The sequence below is a fragment of the Leucoraja erinacea genome, chromosome 20 (genome assembly GCF_028641065.1).
Source record: "Leucoraja erinacea ecotype New England chromosome 20, Leri_hhj_1, whole genome shotgun sequence".
NCBI lineage: Eukaryota > Metazoa > Chordata > Chondrichthyes > Rajiformes > Rajidae > Leucoraja > Leucoraja erinaceus.
Genome location: NC_073396.1, coordinates 21,040,731 through 21,056,451, shown reverse-complemented (window position 1 = coordinate 21,056,451; position 15,721 = coordinate 21,040,731). Strand labels below are relative to the sequence as shown.

At 44.2% G+C, this 15,721-nt stretch overlaps 1 protein-coding gene across 4 annotated transcripts in view; it reads left to right on the top strand.

Moving 5' to 3' along the window:
* Positions 1–6,321: 6,321 nt before the first annotated feature.
* The window catches only part of ccz1 (CCZ1 homolog, vacuolar protein trafficking and biogenesis associated), a 30,014-nt gene continuing 20,614 nt past the window's right edge, over positions 6,322–15,721 (top strand). Inside the window, exons 1-5 of one of the 4 annotated variants that reach the window (XM_055651604.1) lie at positions 6,322–6,438; positions 8,678–8,766; positions 10,270–10,363; positions 13,330–13,427; positions 14,894–14,987. In XM_055651604.1, coding sequence (XP_055507579.1) covers positions 8,753–8,766; positions 10,270–10,363; positions 13,330–13,427; positions 14,894–14,987 — 300 coding nt within the window. In that variant the 5' untranslated portion in view covers positions 6,322–6,438; positions 8,678–8,752. Of the gene's footprint in view, positions 6,439–8,677; positions 8,767–8,891; positions 8,984–10,269; positions 10,364–13,329; positions 13,428–14,893; positions 14,988–15,721 lie in introns of those variants that run through there. The other 3 variants (XM_055651605.1, XM_055651606.1, XM_055651607.1) reach the window with 3 other exon arrangements.

Sequence of the window (15,721 nt, the reverse complement as noted above, 5' to 3'; positions counted from 1 at the left end):
TCAACCCATAACATAAACCATTTGCATTTGTATAGTTCCTTTCATGGTCTCAGAAAGTCCCAAAGCACTTACAGGCAATTAAACACTCATGAAGTGTAGCCACTTTAACAGTATCTGCTATTATTTTCCTCATTATCCTTGGGTTCAAGGGCAATATTGCGATTTCTTGTCCACACGGCCAATTTACCTTCGTTTTTTTCCTTAAGTTCTATCAGCTCATAAGGCAAATCACACATTTTCCACATATATTTTACACATATATTATTTATGGAAAAGCAATGGATTTGTAGAGTCAGTCATACAGCATGGAAATAGGCACTTCGGCCCAATCTGCCCTTGACGAACAAGAAGCTAGTCCCGTCTGCCAGAGTTTGTCCCCTCTGAATCTTTCCTATCCATGTGCCTGTTTAAAGGGCCTGTCCCACTTGGGCATCATTTGCGCATCACGCAGGTGGCGTGCGAAGATTTTGTGAATCCCAAAATCCTGGGGTGCCGCGCGGGACCGCGCGTCACTGCCTTTGCCACCACGCCTCACCACGCGCCATGCGTGCATAATGCACGCCATGCGCACGTCGTGCGTCGTGACACGTAAATGATGTTGCGTAAATGACGCCCAAGTGGGACAGGCCCTTAAATGTCTTCAAAATGTTCTAACAGCTGTCTCAACAACCTCCTCTGCCAGCTCGTTTCATATACACACCATCCCCTCAGGTTCCTATGAAATCTTTCCCCTCTCACCTTAAACCTGTTTTCTGTAGCTCTTAATTCCTCTACTCAGTAAAGACTCTGTTTTCACCCTATCTGTTCGGCTATTTATTCTATATACCTCTATTAAATCATCCCTGAGCCTCCAGCGCTCCAAGAAATAAAGTCCTAGCCTGCCCAAACTCTCTCTGTAGTTCAGGCCCTCAAGGAATGGAAATGTCCTTGTAAATCCTCTTTGCACTCTTTCTGCTTAATTTGTTCTGTGTTCAGTTATTTTTCTGAATAGGAAATTACCATATTCCGTTAGGTGAAAGTTTAAAAGGGCAGGTTGTTTTACACCGAGGGTGGTGGGTGCCTGGAACACACTTCCGGGGGTGGTGGTGGAGGCTGATATGACAGTAGAACACAAAGTACTGGAGTAACGCAATGGGTGAGGCACCATCTCTGGAGATTCCAGCATCTGCAGTTCCTCATGTCCGCAGATACGACCGTGGTGTTTGAGAGGCTTTTAGATAGGCACATGGATATGCTGGGAATGGAGGGATATGGATCATGTGCAGGCAAAGGAGATTAGTTTAACTTGCCACTATGTTCAGCACGAACATTGTGGGTCGAAGTGCCAGATCCTGTGCTATAGCAACTTACACAGCCCTAATCCCACCTCGACAATGGAACACTACAGACCACCTCAGCCCACCAAGGGCTTGTTTTTTTCTAATTGTGTTTTTCACAAACATTTTGTTTGTTTGCTTATTCTTTCATTCTTTTTTACTCTTGCAAAATATATATGTAATTTATGTATAATTTGTGTTTAATTTCTGGCTGTTGCATATTTGTCTGGAGGTCAAACACAAGAAACTGAAGATGCTGGAATATTGAGCAAAACACAAAGTGTTGGAGTAAGTCAGCGGGTCAGACAGCATCTCCAGAGAATATGGATAGGTGACGTTTCAGGTTGGAATTCTTATTTCAGAGGTACAGCATGGAAATAGGCCCTTCGGCCCACCATGCCGACTATCCGTTTACACTAGTTCTATCTAACCATATATTCATTCACTCCCTATACATTAGGGACAATTAACTTGTTCGTCTTTGGGATATGGGAGGACACCAGAGCACCCAGAGGAAACCCACGCGGTCACAAGAGGAACATGAAAACTCCACAAATAGACAGCGGCAATGGGTCAGGAGTTAACCCAGATCTTTGGCTTTGTGAGGCAGGACCTCTACCAATGATGCCACTGTAGTACCCAAGTCAGAGTCCAATTAACCCACACATCTTTGGGATGGGGGAACAAACTGTAGTACCCGGAGGAAACCCATGCAACCACCGAGATAAAGTGGAAACTCCACACGTAGACAGCATCCGAGGTCAGGATCGAACCCGGTCTCTGCCGCTGTACTTGGGTACACAACATGACAATAAAGAACCATTGAACCATAGGCAAACTTTCTTTGTAAACCTGCATCTGCAGTTCCTTGTGGCTCGAACATCCATTCCAGGCCATATCCTGCACATTTCCACACAACCTCGCTCTCACACCTAGACTCCAAGGATTCTTAGTTAAGTCTGCAGCCTGGAGAGGGAATGGATACTCGGATATCTTGTTCACCAGCATGGACAAAACTGTAGAACATGATGACTGGGGTCGATGCAAAAGTCCTTCACTGCTGCAAAAATGATAAAACAACACAGTCATTTATTTAATTTGTGGGACTCTCCATATTTGGGATTTTCCATTTGATATGAAAAAGAACTGCAGAATAAACGCCTTTACATGCAACAATGATCCTCGGGGTTGAATTTCAGGCAGGGTACATTTGATGCTTGTTTCCAGTAACATCGAGCCTTGGTGTAGCCTTGCAAACAATTAGGTCTCCGGGCAGATCTGTAACCACAAACCAGTTTCTCACCTAGCTTGCTTCACTGAAACGTCCATGAGAGATCTTGTTTCATTCCACACGCTGATCTGTAGAAAATGACCCCATCCCAAATTTGAGCAGAAGGCTGGATCCAATGATTCGGTATTCTTTCGACAGCGTAACCTTCATTCTTACGGGGTACCTTGGGGATATTTCAAAACTTCAAACATTTTCCTACTTGTCAGTAAGGGTCCAAATTGGTAAATGCATGAAACTCCATTGCCAGAGTGAAGCCACACGCAGAATGGAGGAACAGCACCGCATTTTCCACTTGAGCACCTTACAAACCAATTGTATGAACACTGAACTCTCCAATTTTAGGTACCAGTAGAGCCATCACCTCGCTGCTCCCTGTTTCAATTCTGACTTCGAGTGCTGTCTGTGTGTGGAGATTCCTCGTTCTCCCTATGACCGCGTGGGTTTCTTCCGAGTGCTCCGATTTCCTCCCACATCCTAAAGATGCGAGGGTTTATAGGTTAATTGGCCTCTGAAAAATTGCCCCTGGTGTGTAGGAGTGATGGTGCGTACAGGTTATCGATGGTCGGCTTGGACTCAGTGGGCCACGCTGTATCTCTAAACTAAACTAAATTATCCATGTATGACTCTGTGAATCTCCGAATTAGGTGGCAGTCAAAAAGTGGATGCTTCAAAACTAAAATCTAGCCAGCTAAATAAATTTACGATCAGCTGTGTTTCTCACTTTCACTCATCGCCTTTGATCTCTGTTTGTGTCTTGTCTTGTTCCAGAAGTATTATACAGATGTTACTGTTCAATGTCACTCGTCAGTAGTTACCATTATGGACATCACTTATTGGTTAAAGATATGGGTTATAGAGAAGACAGCATTAATATTTAATCACTGGAAATAGTAAAAGCGTATACTAATCCGTACTGAGTGAAAACTGTTCACTGTTTAAGCTACCCATACAGTTGGGCTCATTCGATTTTCTCATTGAAGAGTTGATGAACTCAGAGGTCCATGCGATGCCAATCAGCTGAAAAATATTATCTAATGAAGCTTAACTTTAGATGCATAGATGCAAAATGCTGGAGGAACTCAGGGGTCAGGCAGCATCTCTGGAAAAATGGATAGGTGACATTTCAGGATGGGACCCTTCTTCAGACTGATTGTAGTAGAGGGTAGAAAACATTAAAGATGCCAATTAACCTACTTTCGCATCCACTCCCAACACACTAGGGGCAAATAACAGATGGATTGCGTGGACTTCATTAAATTGTTCGTACCTTTACTGAAGAGAATACTGCAGATGTTGGAAACATTAATTTAAAAAAAAGCTACTGGAATTATTTCTGGTGCATGGCAGTTCACCTAAAATAATAACACTCTTTCTCTGTCCACAGATACTCTGTGCTAGTTGAGTTTTTCTAGCATTCTGTGCCTTTAGTTCATGAAATTGCTGCCTGCAATATTCATCCCAGGGTCTTCGGTGTACAGTTCAAGATTTTGGCAGTATTAAAGATCTTTTGGGACGGTATTTAGGAAATAATAGAGCCACCTTATTCCATTTTATCTTATGTCCTCTTACATTTAAAACATCTGCCAGCCTGTAGCCAGAAATGTCAAGGAGTTAGAAAGTCGTATTGAGATACCATATGGAAACAGATAGACACAAAATGCTAGAGTAACTCAGCAGGACAGGCAGCATCTTTGGAGAGAAGGAATGGATGACGTTTCAGGTTGAGATCCTTGTTCAGACTGAAAGTCACGGGAAAGGTAAACGAGAGATATAGACAATGATGTAGTGAGATGTAGAACAAATGAATGAAAGATATGCTAGGTACACAAAAATGCTGGAGAAACTCAGCGGGTGCAGCAGCATCTATGGAGCGAAGGAAATAGGTGACGTTTCAGGCCGAAACCCTTCTTCAGACTGATAGGGGGGGGGGGGGGAGAAGGAATGAAAAAGGGGAGGAGGAGGAGCCCGAGGGCGGGGGAATGGGATTCACCTACAATGAAAGATATGCTTCCTGCACCATATGGAATCTGGCTCTTCGGCATACTGGGTCCAGAATGACCATCAACCACCTATTTGCACTAATCCTATGTTATTCCTACCCATATTTCCAACAACATCACCAGAAAATATTGATCACCGACAAATGAGGGACAATTTACAGCTGCCAATTCATTAACAATTAGTGAAACAAAGTGGAATAAGTGAAACAAAGAACTACGGATGTTGTTTTACAAAAAAAGACAAAGCGATGGAGGAACTTAGCGGGTCAGGCAACATCTTTGGAGAACATGGAGGGGTGACCTTTTGGGTTGGGATCCTTCCTCAGGCTGATTGAAGTAGGGGGGTGGGAGATGAGGGGAGAAAACTTGAAGAGAGGTTGGGGTGGGACAAAATCTAGCAAGTTGGGAGGGAGTAGGACATGGCCTTGCAAGTTATAGGTGGATATCGATGAGGAAGTTGTATGTGACAATAATAAACTAATATCAATACTCTCTCCACTACTACAGTCTGTCTGAAGAAGGGTCTAGACTGGAAACATCACCTATCCATAATCGCCAGAGATGCTACTTGACCTACTGAATTCCTCTGCACTTTGCATATTTTTTCCCCATTAACCATTCCTCAGCCCACATACCCAGCAGATCAAGTTCCTGCTGTAATTTTTGATGATCACCAAGATGTTAGCAATGAGAGAGAGAAATATACAAATGTAGGCTGGTCTTAGAGTCCTAGAGTACAGTACAGAAACAAGCCCTTCTGCCCGACTTGCTCATGCCGACCAAGATGCTAGTTCATTCAGAATACTGGGCTATGCTAGTCCTCCATGTCCGCTTTTGACCTCTGTCCCTCTCAATCTTAGATAGACACAAAGTGCTGGGAAACTCAGTGGGTCAAAAAGAACGGGTGACAACCTTTTCTCCAGAGATGCTGCCTGACCCACTGAGTTATCAATTTTGTTTATTGTCACGTGGACCGAGGTACAGTGAAAAGCTTTTGTTGCGTGCTATCCAGTCAGCAGAAAGGCAATACATGATTACAATCGAGCCATTTACAGTGTATAGGGTATAACGTTTAGTGCAAGGTAAAGCCTGCAAAGTCCAATCAAGGATAGTTCAAAGGTCACCAAAGAGGTAGATGGTAGTTTAGCACTGCTCTCTGGTTGTGGTAGGATGATTCAGTTGCCTAAAAACTGGGAAGAAACTGTTCCTGAATATGGAGGTGTGTGTTTTCACACCTATACCTTTTGCGTGATCATGGGAAAGGGGAGAAGATGGAGTGGCCAGGATGCGACGTCCTTGATTATGCTGCTAGCCTTGCCGAGGCAGCATGAGGTATAAATGGAGTCAATAGAAAGGAAGTTGCTTTGTGTGATGGTCTGGGCTGCGTCCACAACTTCAGTTATTTCAGCACTTTGTGTCTATCTTTGGTATAAACCAGCATTAGAAGTTTTTTTGTTTCTCCATTCCCTCTAAATCTTTCCTATCTATATCCCTCTAAGTCTGAAGAAGGGTCTCAAACCAATACATCACCTGTCAATGTTCTCCAGAGATGCTGCTTGACATGCTGAGTTGCTCCATCACTTTCAGTTATTTCATACCCCGTTAAACCTTTCCTTCCTCTTGTTGGAAATATCTCATTTAAAACAGTTGATTGAAATGATTTTATCTTCTAAAAAACACGAGGATGCAGGAGAAATTTGGGCCAAAAAGGCAGTTTGACAGTTCTGAGGGCCAGAAATATTTCATCCAGTATGTGGTGCTGTAGAGTTCCTCCAGCAGACACTTCAGGATGGTTTGTGAGGCAGGACTTTAGACTGAAAACATCAACAAGGTATCACTTACATGTTTCTTTTTCTTTAAAAAAAAAGTAGATCTTTAAAGTTGCGGCAGGAATAATAAGACATTAACTTCCTCTGGAGATTTGGCTGGGGTGGGTCGTGACTGATGGGGATGTCCCAATGACTCTTGCCGGAGGCTGCGGCCTAGGCATTTCCGCCCGGCGTCTTTTAATCAAATGCGTCCACTTATCCACGTTTGATTTATAATTGCGCACTGTGAACGATGTGTTGTTATTGCGGAGAGTCGAATTCGGTGACGGGTTGCACACCAGAGACCCCGTTTCGGGGAGACCATCCGACCCGGCCACGGAGCAGAATACTGGGCTGGCATTCAAATTTAGCCTTGCTCCTAACGAGGCCTACACTCCGAGGAGGTAGACTTTTCTTTAAAACTACAGTGAAACTTTCTTTTCGATAGAAACACTTCCTAATATTTTTTTAATAAATAAGGAGGAATTTTTAAACTGAGTTAGAGACTTTGAAAGAAGCATTTTCTTGAGTGGATACAGATAAGGATGTTCAACTAGCTTTTAAGATTAGATTAGTGGTCTATTTGAGTACATCTGTTAGTTCTAAATTTGCTGATCTGAATGATTTATATAACATCCCCAGTATCATTTATGTTTTTGTTTTTTTCTGATTTGTGCTTCTATAAATTCTGGACATTTTTCCAACTAAAATATAAATGTAAGAGATTATATAAAGTTAAGATCAGTCTTAAGAAGGGTCCCGACCTGAAACATCACCTATCCACATTCACCAGAGATGCTGCCTGACCTGCTGAATTACTCCAGCACTTTGTGTGTTTAAAAAAATAAATAAGGTGTTCGCTTGTCAAATATTTGCCACTTGGTATCCTTAAACAGAAAGTGAAATATTGTACCTTCCACAAACGCGGAGCCAATGATAAACTTTTTTTAGTGTGGTTGTAATCCAGAAAATGCAACTGTACAATCTGAACAAAGTTAGCCTGGAGATAATCAGTGAAAAAGGTGACTTTGAACTTTATACTGGCGAGGAGGAAGGAGTTCCTTTCTTGTCAGATGTGGTTCAGCGGTCAGTTGGAGACTACAGACAATTAGACAGATGCTGCATTAGTGATCTAGAGTCAGTTATCTGTCATACAGCACAGAAACGGGCTCTTCGGCCCAACTCGTCATGCCAACCACGATGCCCCATCTCTACAGGTACAGGATACTGAGTTGGATGATCAGCCAAGATCATATTGAATGGCGGTGCAGGCTCGAAGGGCCGACTCCTGCACCTATTTTCTATGTTTCTACTCGTCCCATTTGCCCGCATTTGGTCCATAACCAAATTGGACATTTCCAATAGCACCATATTAGATGAGTAAAGTTCTTTGAAGCCCTGGGGTTAATGATTGGCTTTCTTCAACATCAGTAAAACTGAAGACCGTGTTATTATCACAATGTGAGCCTGCTGTGTGTTTTAAGACCGCTCCATTTCCCACATCACAATAGTAATTTCAATGGACAATGGTTCTTTATTATCACGTGTACCAAGGAACAGTGAGATTCTTTTCTGTCATATAGATCTGTAAGATCATTGCCATACACAAGTACAATCCCCAGTTAAGTACATAATGCATAGAAATAGCACACTGAGTCTATATGCAAGTCCCCAGGTTTTGGAGCCATTTCACTGCCCCAACTGCAGCTGGCCATAAAGTCCCGCCGTCATCTCACGACCATTGTTCCTCCTTGCCCGACCATCTTCAACCTTTGCCCCGGGGGCACCTCCTGCAGCTGACTTTGAGGGTGCGGAAGAAAAGACCTGCCCCCCCCCCCCCCCCCAATTCTTCTTACCGGCCTTTGTTTAGCTGACGCAAACTCCCTCCTCCACCTCTGCTCTCCAGTTCCTAGTCTTCGGGGTGAGCAGGGGCCAAGCTCAGCGGTTTTCCTCTCCCGGTTCCATGGTGGACATGCCAGGCTTGCTGTCGGGATATAGCGCGACTCGCTGGGACCTTCTACCGTGTTCATTTAGGATATATGGGTGTTTTATGCAAGGCTACCACCACTGCCCTTCGTCACGGAGGGTGAGGTGAAGCCACTGCAAATCCATGTGGTTAATAGGTTTTAACATCTCTGAACTTGAAGAATACAAGATGGCGTCAGAAACGTGACGATTTGTGTGTACTGCCCCAGCATAATCGGAGGGGAATGGACCTCTTCCTCTGACACTGCTCTCTCTCTCTCTCTCTCTCTTTCTCAGTAGATGGTTGTCTGAGACTCGAGTAATGTGCTTCAGCACCGAGGTAGAGAAAGGAATTGAATTAAAACATCGCCGATGTTGATGACAAGGTAATTTTCCAAGCTGGTTATTTCTGTATTCATATGGTTGAATGGGGAGAGCAGACACACTGATTTAATACATATATACAACAAGGCAAAAAGAGTTACTGTACAGTAAACCCTCGTTTTAACAGACCTCTAGAACGGATTTTGGTTAGAGCAGACAGACCTACCGATGGCTGCTGGTGGCACACCTGGCTCACACCGCCTCGTCAGCCCCTTCCAGGTGAGACTCACTGCTGCCATTGCCAGCCCACACAGCGATATTAGCCACTTGTCGCCACCGACCCTCACCTGCACTCTGGTCACATGCAGGATGCGACCATCGACTCTGCTGATCCTCGCCTCTCTCCCTGCTGCCAGCAGGCCAGGGTGGTCAACTCACTGGGATTCCACGCTCAGTTCCGGTCTGGGAGTCTGACCCGAAACGTCACTTATCCATATTCTCAGAGATGCTGCCTGACCTGCTGAGTTACTCCAGCACTTTGTGCATTAGCCAGTAACTGCAGTTGTTTGTTTCTAGTACTTATACAATGAAAATCACTTAATCAGTTATCGCAGACAATTGACAATAATAGACACCATTCCCTCCCCCACCATGGTCTGTTATTACGAGGGTTTACTGCAGTTATATAATGTAGAATGTAGATGTTGATTTACCAAAAAAAAGGGAAAATCAGGTTGCATCCCTGGGGAACATGGATAGTGACGTTTTGGATCACGAAGGATCCCAACCCAAAATGTCGGCCATCCATATTCTCCTGGGATGCTGGCTGACCCGCTGAATTAATCCAGCACTTTATGTCAGTATTTATATAACTTGGAGTAAAAAGCATCACAGGAACAGAATCGGACAAAAATTAACACAGAATGAAAATTTAAAAAAAATTACAAATGCTTGAAATTTGAAATAAAAACAGAAAATGCTCAAAATCGTCAGCACATCAGGGAATGTGTGTGGGAAACAAACCAATGTTTAAATTCTGGTGTGCTTTTCTGTGCCACAGTCATATTGTCACAAAGAATCTGAGCCATGATTGAGGGCAGCACAGTGGCGCAGCTGGTACAGCTGCTGCCTCACAGTGCAAGAGGTCCGGGTACGATCCTGACTACGGGTGCTGTATGTATGTTCTCCCTGTGGGTTTTCTCCGGGTGTTCCAGTTTCCTCCCACACTCCAAAGGCATACAGGTTTTAGGTTAATGGCTTTGGTAAATCGTACCAAGTGTGTAGGATAAATCATGTGGTCAGGATCAAAGCCAGGCCTCTGGCACTACAAGGCAGCGGCTCCACAGTTGCACCATATCTTCAGTGAAGGCAATCTGGGCTCCTTGTGACTCAGTGTTAGAGACTTTCAAAAGATCTAGCAAACCACGAAATTCAAGGGAATTAATAAGTTATAATTAATGAGCCTTGTTTCAGCTGACCCTGTCCCGATGATTAATGCTTTTCTTGAGTAATGCTTGTGTTGAATGGAGTGCTTAAACCTTCCTGTTCCTTCTCTCTTTGACCAGCCCCAGAATGACAACAGCACAAGAGAAGCAGTTTCCTCCCTCGCTGTTGAGCTTTTTCATTTATAACCCACAGCTCGGACCAAAGGAAGGTGAGGTAAGCTCGATGTACCAGGAGCACTGTTGGAACTGCCTGCTCTCTGTAACTAATGTCCTAGGTTGGGGCGACGCACTCTCGCCTTCAGCTTTCGAGCCTGGATTCACCTGCCTTGTGTCCCAACCCACACTAGGTCCTGTTGATCCATCAGCATTATGTCTTCTGGCTGACATTACCTTCCAGGTCCAGTCACACAGCATGGCCCAATTCCTCCATGCCGATCAAGATGTCTCTCTGAGCTAGTCGCATTTGCCTACGTTTGGCACACTTCCCTCGGAACCTTTCCTATCCATGTACCTATCTAAATGTCTTTTAAACATTGTAATTGTATCTGTCTTTACAGCTTCTTCTGGCAGCTCATTCCATATATGCACCATCCTCTGTGTATAAAAAGTTATACCAACTTAAAAATTCTCAACCTTACTTTCAAATCCACCCATGATCGTTTGCGTTTTATTTTAGTTTTAGAAATGCAGCATGTAGACGTCCTTCAGCCTACTTGAGCCCATGCCAACCTGTTCACATTAGTTCTATGTGTTGGAAGGAATGCAGATGCTGGTTTACACCGAAGATAGACACAAAATGCTGGAGTAACTCAGCGGGCCAGGCAGCATCTCTGGAGAAAAGGAATAAGTGATGTTTTGGCTCTGAGGAAGGGTCTCGACCCAAAATGTCACCTATTCCTTTTCTCCAGAGATGGAGCCTGACCCACTGAGCTACTTTAGCATTTTGTATCTATCTTCAAACTAGTTTTGTTCCCCCACTTTGTCATCCACTCCCTACACACTAGGGGCAATTTACAGTGGCCAATTAACCTACAAACCCACATGTCTTTGGGACGTGGGAGGATACCTATGCGGTCACAGGGAGAACTTGCAAACTCCACACAGACAGCACCTGAGGTCAGGACCTGGGTCTCTGGCACTGAGAGGCCGTGGCTCTACCTGCTGCACCACTGAGCCTTACATCTTGCCTCCTCTCCCCCTCTGGAACTCCCTTTAGTTCTAGAATCTTCCAAGATCTCTTGTGTATTCCCAATTTTTAAAACTCACCAATAGCTGCCATACTGCCAGCTTCCTGAGGGTTAAGCTTCCTCCTTACACCTCTCATTTCATAGAACAGAAAACAATACATAGCAGGAAGCCAGACAGCCCATAGTGACTATGCCAAACATGACGCCAAGACCAACCCTTATCTACCTGCATATGATCCATATCCCTCTGTTCCCTGCATATCAATGTGCCTGTGTAACAGTGTCTCAAATGCCACTGTCTGCCTTCGCCACCACCTTTAGCAGCATGTTCCAGGCACCAATTACCCTGTGTGAAAACGCTTGTCCCGAATATCGCCTTTATACTTTGCCCCTCACACCTTAAAGCTATACCCTTTAGTATTTGATATATCCATCCTGAGAAATAGGTTCTGAATGTCTACCTTATCTATGCCTCTCATAGTTTTATATATCTCTATCAGGTGTTTTGTTACCTTCGGCGTTCCAGAGAAAACAATCCAAGTGTGTCCAACCTCTCCCTGTAGCTAACATCCTCAAATCCAGGCATAAGTCTGGTAAACTTCCTCTGCACCCGCTCCAAAATCTCTACATCCTTCCTGTAATGGAGCGGCAGAATCTCCCTATTCTCCTCAAGATGCTCCTTCAGACATTTCTCTGACTTGCTTCTACTATTTAGCCCTGTGTTCGCATTCATTTACAGATTGACAATACATAATAGACCGTAGGTGCAGGAGTATGCCCTTCGAGCCAGCACCGTCATTCACTGTGATCATGGCTGATCACCCACAATCAGTACCTCATTCCTGCCTTCTTCCCATATCCCTTGACTCCGCTATCTTTAAGAGTTCTGTCTAACTCTCTCGTGAAAGCATCCAGAGAATAGACCTCCACTACCTTCTGAGGCAGAGAATCCCACAGATTCACAACTCTCTGGGTGAAAAAGTTTTTCCTCATCTCCATTCAAAATGGCCTACCCCTTATTCTTAAACTGTGGCCCCTGGTCCTGGACTCCCCCAACATCGGGAACATGTTTCCTGCCTCTAGCGTGTCCAATCCCTTAATAATCTTATATGTTTCAATAAGATATCCTCTCATGCTTCTAAATTCCAGTGTATACAAGCCCAGTCGCTCCACTCTTTCAACATATGACCGTCCCGCCATCCCGGGAATCAACCTACGCTGCACTCCCTCAATAGCAAGAATGTCCTTCCTCAAATTTGGAGACCAAAAGTGCACACAATACTCCAGGTGTGGTCTCAGTAGGGCCCTGTACAACTGCAGAAGGACCTCTTTGCTCCAATACTCAACTACTCTTGTTATGAAGGCCAACATGCCATTAGCTTTCTTCACTGCTTGCTGTACCTGAATGCTTACTTCCAGTGACTGATGTACAAGGACACCCAGATATTTCTGTACTTCCCCATTTCCTAATTTGACACCATTCAGATAATAATCTGCCTTCCTGTTCTTGCCACCAGAGTGGATAACCTCACATTTATCCACATTGGTGTTACGTTTTGACTGGTTAACAGAGCAGAGTTTTGCCTTTGAGGTATTTACTGAATTTAGTTTAGCGATACAGCATGGAAATAGGCCCTACGGCCCACCGAGTCTGCACCAACCAACATACCCCATCTACTCTAGTCCACCTGTTATCCCAATTTTTATATTCTGCCCACTAGGGGCAATTTACGGAAATTAATGAATCTACAAACCAGCACGTCTTTGGGACGAAACTGGAGCACCCGAAGAAAAACACAAGCAGTCACAGGGAGAAAGTACAAATTCCGTACAAGCAGCACCTGTATTCGGGATAAAACCCAGGTCTCTGGTGCTATAAGGCAGCAATTCTACTGCTGCACCACTGTACCACCTTCTAAGGATGCTATTGGGAAGTACGTTTAAGTTGTTGAGTGGGACATCGTGAATGACTAACTTGTGGTTCATATTTCAGGAGGAGAAAAAGATCCTGTTTTATCATCCCTGTGAGGTTGATAAAAACGAAAAGATTAGGAATGTTGGACTGTGTGAAGCAATTGTGCAGTTTACAAGGTAAGGAATTTGCTCAGGATTTTTTTACTTATAAGATATATAAAATATATTTCTATGTGTATTGTGTTTACAGGCCTGTAATGTTGCTGTAAGTAAGCATTTAATTGTTCCATTGTCGGTAAATTAAAAAAAACAAATAAAATTAAAAATAAGAAGCAAAGTTTGAAGGAGATGTGCAGAGAACGCTTCTTTTACACAGAGATGCCTGGAACAAGCTGCCGGGGATGGTGGTGGAGGCAGATATGATAGTGGTGTATTAGAGGCTTTTTGATAGACAGGGATACGCAAGGAATCAAGCGACATGGATCATGTGCAGGCAGAGGAGATTAGTTTCTCTTGGCATCATGTTCAGCATGAACATAGCGGGCCGAAGGGCCTGTTTATGTGCTGTATTTTTCAATCAATCAGTCAATCAAGTTTATTCAAGACTAGAGCAGAGTTTTGATTTATAGGCGGGTTGTGATTTTGAAACAAAATTGGCAGCAAATTAAAACTGAGTTCAAGGTCAATTCTCCGTTATCTTTAGTTTAGAGATACAAAATGATAAGTCCATCAATTACCCTAAACTAGTAAACTACCCTAAAATAAACTAGTTCTATGTTATTCCACTTTCTTATCCACTTCCTGCACACTGGGGAGAATTTACAGTGGTCGATTAACCTACAAATCTGCATGTCTTTGGGATGTGGGGGGAAACCAGATCACTCGGAGGAAACCCATGAGGTCACAGGGTGAACATGCAAACTTCACACACAGACAGCACCTGTAGCTGGGATTGAATCTGGGTCTCTGGCACTGTAATAGCACTCGTGGACATGTTGAAAAATGTCCACGAGAGCCCCGAGTACCGACGAGTGGCCATTACCGTAAATCTCCGAGTTCGAATCAGGGCAAATTCGGGAGAGCTCTTGGAATGAACTCGTACAGTGGGACAGGGCTTTATGGCAGTAACTCTGCTACTGCCACTGTGCTGCCCCATCCATGCGATTGTTTTCAGTACAAGTTGTGAAAGACAGCTGTACATTTCAAGGTTCCCTCTTTTGGACGGCGTGAAATGGAGGCCCTGTCTGTGTGGATAGGACAGATCCTGCCGTACAGGAGAGTTCTTCAGGTGTTCTAGTTGATAGTCGCAACCAATATTGTAGGCACTATCGCAGCGTTTAAGAAATATTTGGACAGGTACATGGATAGGACAAGTTTAGAGGAATAAGGGGCAAATACAGGCAGGTGTAGTAGTGTAAATGGGGTATGTTGGTCTGTGTGGGCAAGTTGAACCGAAGGGTCTTTTTCAAGGCTGTATGACTCAGACTTTAAGTACAGATGATCCTGTCATTATCACGGTTGTATGCCAACTTGTCCTAATCGTGTGCAAGTATTTATTTTGTAGAGATGCAGGTATTACTGGGCTACAGTTGCTGCTGATTCTAGGTCGAGACTAACCTGCGCCTTTCTCCTGTTGTTTGCAGGACCTTTTGCCCCAACAAGCCCGCAAAGTCCCTGCACACGCAGAAGAACAGGCAGTTCTTTTACGAAGCGGAGGGGAATTTCTGGATGGTTATGGTACACCTTGCATGACGTGCTTTGGCAGAATGTGGTTTGCATAACAGAGTGATACCTGGAACTCTCGCTTATACATTGCATGTGTTTTGAGGCTGATCCGTTGTCAGGAGACTGCTCAACTCTGACCGATTACACTAGTTCTGACCCAATCTTGGTTGTCCCAGCGTGAGATGAAAGCAATCTTAGACATTTAGACTTTCGCGAAACAGCGCGAAAACAAGCCCTTTGGCCCTCCAAGTCCGCGCTGACCAGCGATCACCCCGTCCACAAGCATTATCCAACCCACCAGGAACACCAATGTCAATTAAGCTACAAACCTACACATCTTTGGAGTGTGGGAGGAAACCAGAGCATCTGGAGAAAACCCACAGTCACTGGGAAAATATACCAACTCAGTACAGACAGCACCCATAATTAGGATCAAACCTGGGTCTCTGGCGCTGTAAGGCAGCAACTCTGCTGCTGCCCCACTGCCAACGATCTGTGCTGACACTTGCTCTAGACGCAGCACTCTTGACTCTTAAATGAGATGGTCAAGCACATAATCTTGTAACCTTGACTAACGTTTCAGAGTGTTGTCAAGGGAGGAAGCTTCTTCCATACAATGTCCTCCTGTTTGCTCCATCAAGTAGCCTTCAAAGTCCTCATCGTATTTTGACGCAAAACAGAGTTCTCATCATTATCCTGGCCAATATTTATCTCTTGCCTAACATCACTAGATTATTACACAAAGT